This window comes from Symphalangus syndactylus, chromosome 2 (genome assembly GCF_028878055.3).
Source record: "Symphalangus syndactylus isolate Jambi chromosome 2, NHGRI_mSymSyn1-v2.1_pri, whole genome shotgun sequence".
NCBI lineage: Eukaryota > Metazoa > Chordata > Mammalia > Primates > Hylobatidae > Symphalangus > Symphalangus syndactylus.
Window position 1 is genome coordinate 138633338 of NC_072424.2, and position 9235 is coordinate 138642572.

General features: G+C 40.8%; 1 protein-coding gene across 7 annotated transcripts in view; it reads left to right on the top strand.

The window, feature by feature from the left end:
- The window catches only part of MAP3K4 (mitogen-activated protein kinase kinase kinase 4), a 126349-nt gene extending 117537 nt beyond the window's left edge, over nt 1-8812 (top strand). For 5 of the 7 annotated variants that reach the window (XM_055268949.2, XM_055268970.2, XM_055268942.2 and 2 more), the window contains 6 exons: nt 134-250; nt 1148-1307; nt 3234-3356; nt 4058-4164; nt 6500-6679; nt 8282-8812. In XM_055268949.2, coding sequence (XP_055124924.1) covers nt 134-250; nt 1148-1307; nt 3234-3356; nt 4058-4164; nt 6500-6679; nt 8282-8302 — 708 coding nt within the window. In that variant the 3' untranslated portion in view covers nt 8303-8812. Of the gene's footprint in view, nt 1-133; nt 251-341; nt 433-1147; nt 1308-3233; nt 3357-4057; nt 4165-6499; nt 6680-8281 lie in introns of those variants that run through there. The other 2 variants (XM_055268980.2, XM_063623241.1) reach the window with 1 other exon arrangement.
- The last annotated feature ends 423 nt before the right edge of the window (nt 8813-9235 follow it).

Below are 9235 nucleotides of genomic sequence, written 5' to 3' on the forward strand. Positions count from 1 at the left end.
ATTTTTTGTTATTTTTAATTGACAAATCATGATTATATATATTTATGGGGTGCAAAATGATGTTTCAATGTATGTGTATAATGCAGAGTGATTAAATCAAGCCAGTTAACATTTTTGTCACCTCACTTTACAGATTCGATTTCAACCTAATGACCATAAGACTATCAAGGAAACTGCAGACGAATTGAAAATATTCGAAGGCATCAAACACCCCAATCTGGTTCGGTATTTTGGTGTGGAGCTCCATAGAGTAAGCCGACCCTAATGCCACTCTTTGTGTGAGGAATCAGTGAGGGCACAGAATGGAGTCCTGTTCTACATCACAGGTCTTCTCATTTCAGAGCACAGTAACTTTGCCTAATTCTCAGGAAATCTCCATGAGTTACATCATTTCTGCCTTCTCTCTGAAACTAGAGGAGTTCTTCCTAAAATGTAAGTTGTAGACTGTAGTCATTAACCCGACATCATAAAGCACTGAAACCCATCCTGCCATTCAGAAGATTCTTCTAAAACGCCCCTTACACCACTTCTTGTGACTTTTTTTTTCCATTTTTTTACTGAACCACTGTTGAGTACACTGTTAAGTAATACTGGTTTTTCTCTTGTATGTATTTAGGGAACCATTGTGAAATGAGAGAAAATTCAAACCTCAAATTGAGTTTCCCCCTTGTGTTTAGAAATAAACACGTCGAGGGAAGGAGGATAACTTGGAGCATCGTGGTGTAGAGCATGAGCTTCCAGGGGAAGTTGGAAATGGATCATTTTTAATGTTTTTACAAATTATGTTTAAAAAGGATGTGTTTCAGTACTTAATAATGTATTTGTAGGGACAGCCCTGTTGGTCCCTGTCTGAGATTATATAGCAGACTTAATTTCAGAGGATAATAGAAATTGATCCCCTGTGATTTGGAGATGTTCTTATCCCCAAGAGCTGTATAATTCCAGACAGAGGAGGCAGGCAGACACCTCTGTAGAGGACTTAGAAACGACTGTTGTGAGACACATTCAGTACTCAGGATGGCAAGTGTAGTATACCGTTAGAAAGAACATTCCTTTGGGGTGTGGCCTAGGAAGTTTTCCAGATTTTTCACTAGCGTACATGTAAGGAAAACTGTAAGCACAGAGCTGCCCTTTATTCCTCCCACAGGAAGAAATGTACATCTTCATGGAGTACTGCGATGAGGGGACTTTAGAAGAGGTGTCAAGGCTGGGACTTCAGGAACATGTGATTAGGCTGTATTCAAAGCAGATCACCATTGCGATCAATGTCCTCCATGAGCATGGCATAGTCCACCGTGACATTAAAGGTAATCCCACACCCGCCTGTCTGCTGTGGGCCAGAGCCACTGGTACCCAGCACGTGGGAGGTGCTGTGAAGACACTCATCCCACTCCCGCATATGATTTCTCTAGATGGAAATACCTTTCATTGAAATATGCCTGTATAAGGATCCTGTATTCAGAAACAAGGTAGAACTCGTGTTTCTCTACCCAGGAGTTCGCTCTGTCTTTCTGTTCAACACTGCTTTTAGAGAAATCTGTTTTCCCAAAATGAAGTTTGCTATTTTTATAAGCTGATTTGGCATAGCCTGTGTACTTACCAGACATTCGTGATCAAAGCAACCTTTTTTTCTCTCGTGTCAAGATTCTTGTCTATTTATATATGAAAATCATGAGTATGTAAACCGACAGTAAATCAGATCAGAAATGCACATATAAATTTGAGGCTACGTTTTTGAGACAAGAATGGGGTTTGTTTACACAAACCTTGAAATTGAGTTCTGCTGAAGGTTAATTTGGCCATGCTGATGGATTAAAAGTGCTTTTCTCATAGCACGAGGGGAATAGCTGGGCTTCTGTCTCAGAACGGTCACCGTGGCATTTGCCTTAACCACGCCATGCCCCTGACCTTCGTATTTGCAAGTCTTGAGGATAATTAAAATGGGGAAGTATATTTGTGCCTAATTGGCCCTAGGCTGAAGAGTTCCATTCTGTCTCATAGTCTGAGGCTAACTTAAACACATTAACTTAGGAACCGACCTGACTTCTGACCAGGGATGAGACCCAGTGTGGGGGGTTATTTTGGATTACACCAGTCTGCTTTGGTCTGGGTGTAAGAATTGTTCATGCTCTGTAATGTGGCTCACCCTGAATCACCCAGCATACACTGGTCTCATTGGCTGCCTGCCTGTCCACTGCCTTGCTTTGGTGTCTGGGGTCATCCTGGTGTTGGCTTAGTTGGCTCTTTATCAGGCCGTAGCATTGCCTGTTTCTAGTCATTCTGCCACAGACACCATCCTCAGTCTCTGTCTACTGTCACAAAATGGTGTTTTCACGTTTTACTCCGTGGCAGGAAGAGACTCCCTTAGAATCTGAAGCAAGTCAGCTCACTGGTGTCCTTATCAAATGCTTTCTAGTTCAGCATGGCTAAGAAGGTACAGATGTACAGTCGTTCGAGAAGATCAAGCTGCCCCTTGTAGTCAGTTGTGGGGAGCATCAACTCTGGGAGCACTGAGTTAGGAGGATTCGCTGTTGACCTCAGCTCATCAGATGGCTGCTTGTCTAACTCCATTGGCTCTGTGTTGTTGCTTTTCGAAGGAGGTACCATAGAACACAATGCCAGAGATGTGTGACTTATTTGGAGCAATAATATCTTGCAGCCTAGAGCAAAAGGCCAAGCTGTCCTGAGAGATGAACAGTATTCCCAAATTCTAACTAGACTACAAGTTAAGCATATGTGTTGCTTGTAGGAAAATTTGAAAATTGCAGAACAGTTTTCAGTCACAGTCATATAAATCCAAGGGCCTCAGCTGGGACTCTGAAGAACTGCAGTGCGTGTGTAGCTCTCATCTACATGTCGCTTCCTGTTTCAGCCGCTGCTGATTGTACACATCTCTAATTCTCCAGACTGCCACCACAACAAGCACTTGTGTTTTGTATGCGATTTCTTTTTAAGTATCTGTGCGGGTTATTAATGTTAGAATTTATGCATGTATTTCAGTTCAGAATTTATTGGTCAAGGCTACCTGCACTGGTGTTAAAATTTTGTTGCTTTGTATTAAAATTTGTGAATAAGGCTTACAAATCTTCCTATGATTACACTTTGTAAGTCAAGTTTCATAAGCCTTTCTATTGTTTAGCTTGTGAATGAAGTTCCTGGTAGTTTAGATTACCATGTGACCTTGCCCACATTGTATTTCAGAGGCTGCGTAACAACTACTTCTTTCTTTTTAGGTGCCAATATCTTCCTTACCTCATCTGGATTAATCAAACTGGGAGATTTTGGATGTTCAGTAAAGCTCAAAAACAATGCCCAGACCATGCCTGGTGAAGTGAACAGCACCCTGGGGACAGCAGGTAGGGACCAGCCTGGTTGTTCTTTGCACTCTGACTTCATGTGGCGTGCTTGGGGCCTTCATGTTCCCTTCAACTTTGTTTGTCAGTAGAGATGGGAGAGTAGGGAAAGGTTTTCAGTCATGAGAAGGACCGCTTCCTCACACACTTGGGCTCCCACGCAAGAGCAGCTGTCCGATTGATGATTAAATGACTCCTCTTAGGTTACAGGAGAGAGGACAGCCTCTTTTTCTCACCAGAACAACTCTTTTGTTGTTTGCATTGTTTTTCTTAAAAAGCGTAGACATTGTTTGTGCTCTGTAATGTGGCTCACCCCGAATCACCCAGCATACACCAGTCTCATTGGCTGCCTGCCTGTCCACTACCTTGTCTAAACAACACTATGATTAAATGGTAATGATTCGTTTTGATCACTTAGTGCCATGAAATTTTGCCTCCTCCTTTGCAGGTTAAATTTTCAATTTTCATTGTGAATACAATTAATTTGAAAATGTGTACATTCAAAAATTGTCTTTTAAAAGAGAATTTGTCCCCTAAAAAGTTCATTCAACAAGTTGATTTGAACTATCTGTAAATTTTTGATGTTTCTCACTACTTAATGCAGGAAAATAATATTGTACAATATTAATTTATTGCTTGGCTCTATTAATACATGGTGATGTGTTTATAACCCATTACTCTGAACATATCTGTGACTTTTAAAGCATACATGGCACCTGAAGTCATCACTCGTGCCAAAGGAGAGGGCCATGGGCGTGCGGCCGACATCTGGAGTCTGGGGTGTGTTGTCATAGAGATGGTGACTGGCAAGGTAAGTGGAGCCCCCACACCTGGCAGAGCAACTTCAGAAGGGCACTGTGCATTGACAGAACAGTAGTTATGGATTGATTATTCATTGCAAACACTGTGGGCACTAAATAGCGAACATTATTAGAGACAAAAATCTGATCCATCAAAAGAGATTAAGACAAATGACAAACCAGGAAACAAATATTTGTAAGATATCTGCCACAGAGAACTCTTATGAGTGAATTTAAGAAGCATAAACCTCTAATTAAAACACAGGGAAGCAAGCAGTTACAAAAAGCAACATTAAGTTGGAAACATGTCCACACAAAAACCCGCACATGAATGTTTACAGCAGCTTTATTCATAATTACCAAAACTTGGAAGGAACCAACATGTTCTTCAATAGATTATTCATACAAAGGAGTATACTGAGCTTTAGATAAAAAGAAACGAGCCACAAAAAGACATGGAGGAACCTTAAATGCATGTGGCTAAGTGATGAAAGATGCCAATCTAAAAAGCCTGCACACTGAGCAATTCCATCTAATGACATTTGGGAAGAGGCAAAACCACAGGGACAGTAGAAAGATGAGTGGTTGTCACGGACTGGGGGAACAGAGAGACGAATAAGTGGAGTACACAGAATTTTTAGGAGAGTAAACCTACTCTGTAGGATACACTGATGATAGATACATGTCAGTATGTGTATGTCCAAACCCATAGAATGTGCAACAGAGTGAACCCTGATGTAAGCTATGGACTTCAGTTAACAATAGTGCATTGACATTGGTTCATCAGTTCTAAAAAAATGGAGCACACTGACGCGAACTACACATAGTAGAGGAAACTGTGGGACAGGGAGGGGGATATGGGAACTCTCTGTACCTTCCAATTAATTTTTCTATAAACCCAAAACTGCTCTAAAAAGATTGTCTGTTAACAAAAGAAAACATGAAAAGATGACAACCTCATTAACCAGAATTATATATTTAAAAGTGAAATCATTTTTTTTTTACTTAGCATATGAGTGACCTTTTTTTTTTTTTTTTTGAGATGGAGTCTCGCTCTGTCGCCAGGCGGAAGTGCAAGTGGCATGATCTCGGCTCACTGCAACCTCCACTTCCCGGGTTCAAGCAATTCTTCTGCCTCAGCCTCCCAAATAGCTGGGATTACAGGCACCCGCCACCATGCCTGGCTAAGTTTTGTACTTTGCTAGAGACAGGGTTTCACTGTGTTGGCCAGGCTGTTCTCGAACTCCTGACCTCATGATCCGCCCACCTCAGCCTCCCAAAGTGCTGAGTGACATTTTTAAAGATTGAGAATACTCACTTTTAGAGAGTATATAAAGAAACAGACATGTTTTGGACAGAAATTCCATGTGGTGGGGCTGCTCTGGAGACGTTTCCAATCTCTATCAAAATTTTAAATGTGCATAGCACTTAAACCAAGAAGTTTTCTGCTTCTGAAAATGTATCTTATGATGATAATATTAATGAGCAGTTATACAAATGTAAAAAGACACGCACGAACTGCACATGGTAGCTTACCGTACACGTACACTATTATAGCAAAAAAGTTAGAGATCTTTGTTTCTAAGTTAAAAGTTAGTGTTAAGTTACTAGTAGGAAATCAGTTAATTATAATGTAGCTATGCCTTGCAGCTGCTGAAACAGATCACATATAAGTGCTCAATAAATATTAGCTAACATTATTTCTATTAGCATTAAAATAGAAAGGCAGTTGTGATATCTGTGTTATTCCAGTAAAGCCACACATAAAAGAACAGGTTCTCATATTGAAGAATACATATTGGCAATGACGAAACAATAGTTTAGAAATTAGAATGCCATACACAGTTCCTTCCCCTATGAATCTCATTTTTCATAGGATCATAAGAAATAAGCTTTGCACTAATGGGATTTTTATTTTTCAATAAGGTAGCATATTAACCATCCCTATAAGAGAATTGGGTTTTATAGACTTTTTTATGTCATTTTATATATTATATTTTTTAGTTGCATGATGATGGCTTCTAGATAATGTTGGACTAAATAGTGCACCCCAAATGGAGTAGGCAAACTATGCTGGCCACCTGTTTTATAAATAAAGTTTTGTTGGAACAGTCATACTCATTTATATGTTGTCCATAGCTGCTACCATGCTGCCATGAGATAATTGAATAGTTGTGATAGAGATCATATGGCCTGTCAACCTAAAATATTGTTTGGCCCTTTCAGTAAAAATTTGCTGTCCCCTGGTATATATTAATTATGAGATGCTTAAAAAGAGACTGAATGTTTGCATTGCTTGTGGCTGTATAATATTAAAATCTGATTTTTTAAAAACATCTTTTTTAGAGGCCTTGGCACGAGTATGAGCACAACTTTCAAATTATGTATAAAGTGGGGATGGGACATAAGCCACCAATCCCTGAAAGATTAAGCCCTGAAGGAAAGGACTTCCTTTCTCACTGCCTTGAGAGTGACCCAAAGATGAGATGGACCGCCAGCCAGCTCCTCGACCATTCGTTTGTCAAGGTTTGGCAGATTACTGGATAGTCTTTCTCATTTTTAAGTGTTTAAGTTCTGTTTTGCATCAAGACGTTAATGAAATTTTGAAATTTTAAAGTAGCTACATCTGAAGAGGAAAGAAACTAAATGTATTATTAATGCCAGGGATTTTTGTATGTGTTTTTTCATTTGGAAAGGAACTAAATGTATTACTAATGCCAGGGATTTTTGTATGTGTTTTTTCATTTGGAAAATGTTCACTGAGGTTCTTCTACTTGATCTGTTTTGATGGTGCGTTTGAGATACACCAGCGACAGTAAAATGGACTTTTAGATGGGACTGGATTAAAGAGTTTCCACTCTTGAGAGTGTGTAGTCTACTTGGAGGGTCAAGATGATAATGACTAATCATTATACTAAGAGCTGTGATAATGGTATATAAGGTTACTCAGAAGAGGAATTTAATTAAGTCAGCCAATCTCAGTTCTTTTTTCTCTAGAATGTACTTCTAGAGAAGGTACTTCTTAGTTGTTTAGGAGCCACGGCCAGGTCAGAAGTGGGGGAGGGGCATGGAAGACAAAGTAAAGAAACTTGGAAACGCTCAGCCTTCAGGGAGAGCCCTGTGTAGGTAGATCCTGGTGAACACAGGATGTGGACAAGGGCAGGAAGATAAGGCTGGAACAGTAACCAGGAGCAACATGAAGGAGTTTCCATTTTATTGTAAACATAAATGATGACATAGTGTTTTAGAAAGATCACTCTAGAGGCAAAGGAATTGAGAAGGTTCCGATATAGCCAGGGGGTTGGGAGAGGGCATTCCGGGTGAGTGAACATCGGCATTTAAGAGTTAGAGTGCCGTGGCTGACCCCTGATTGGATGTGAAAGGTGAGTGAGGGGAGGAGTCTAGGGTGGCTCCCAGGTTTCTGGTTTGTGTCATCAGGTCATAGACTCCATTTGCCAGAGTAGAGAAAGAAGCAGCTAGGTGAAGGGTGGGTCGGGAGGTGGTGGGTCCTCTTTGGTGGATGAAGCTTGGGATACATTTGGAACATCTGCTTGGAGATTTCACATGGGCATTTGGATATCTGGGGCTGGCACTCAAGAGGGATTTGGGGTAGGGCACAGGTGTGGGAGACAGAAGTATTGCTGGGAGGGTCCACAGAGGACAAGGGGATGAGAACAGAGCCCTGGAGAAAAGAGCCTGGCAAGGGCCCTGCAGGAGAGAGTCCCTGGAAAAGGAAAGAAAGGGGCAGAAGAGTAGGGTGATGCTCTTATTGGTAAGTGGGAGTAAGGGACAAGCAGCTGGATCAGCTATGGAGACATTAGGGATTTGTAGTTAAATAACAATTTATGTCTTAGTTATGAAGTGCATAACAATTTATATTGACCTGAGAGTGCATATAGGCGCTTTAGAAAATGCTTTCATTAGTCAATTCCCAGGCTTAACTTTAGAGCAGTAACTTACCTCTGCCATTGTTCATTACATTTCTTAAGCCTTTCTGTCTGTGCCCAGTACATTGCTGGGAGCATCAGGATGAGTGGATGGGGCCTTCCCCGTAAGACTCATACTGCGCGTATGCACAAGCACACACCTGGCTCTGCAAGGGCTCAGCTCTCTCCTGCTTCCTCACAGGTTTGCACAGATGAAGAATGAAGCCCAGTAGAATATGGACTTGGAAAATTCTCTTAATCACTACTGTATGTAATATTTACATAAAGACTGTGCTGAGAAGCAGTATAAGCCTTTTTAACCTTCCAAGACTGAAGACTGCACAGGTGACAAGCGTCACTTCTCCTGCTGCTCCTGTTTGTCTGATGTGGCAAAAGGCCCTCTGGAGGGCTGGTGGCCACGAGGTTAAAGAAGCTGCATGTTAAGTGCCATTACTACTGTACACGGACCATCGCCTCTCTCTCCTCCGTGTCTCGTGCGACTGAGAACCGTGACATCAGCGTAGCGTTTTGACCTTTCTAGGTTCAAATGAAGTTGTAGTGTTATCAGGCGTCCCATACCTTGTTTTTAATCTCCTGTTTGTTGAGTGCACTGACTGTGAAACCTTTACCTTTTTTGTTGTTGTTGGCAAGCTGCAGGTTTGTAATGCAAAAGGCTGATTACTGAAATTTAAGAAAAAGGTTCTTTTTTCAATAAATGGTTTATTTTAGGAAAGCTCAGTTATATTGTCTTTTAATGGTTAACAGCTTATGAGCCAACGCAGTATGATACAGAAGTCTGTCATTTTCACTTATCTGTTCCTCAAAAGGAGGAGCACAATCATGTGTGCTAAAGATGGTCACTGGGTTTGGTGTCCCTTTAGGATCGCCTCACTGGAAAGCAAAGGAAATAAATGAAGCAACACTAATGACGTAAGGTGGTTCCTTTTAATTATTTTCTATTAACCAGCAAATTTATAACAGATAAAAGTTTAAGCCTTGTTATCACATGTTGGGAATTCACTTTATTTTTAAAGCAAGATGTATAGGTGCTAGGTCAGTGTAAATACTGCTGAATGATCTGATGAGAAAGCATCTTTTTCAGAAGTAAACATTTCAGCAGTTAGCTTTCCAAAACAGCCCAAATTATACATCATTG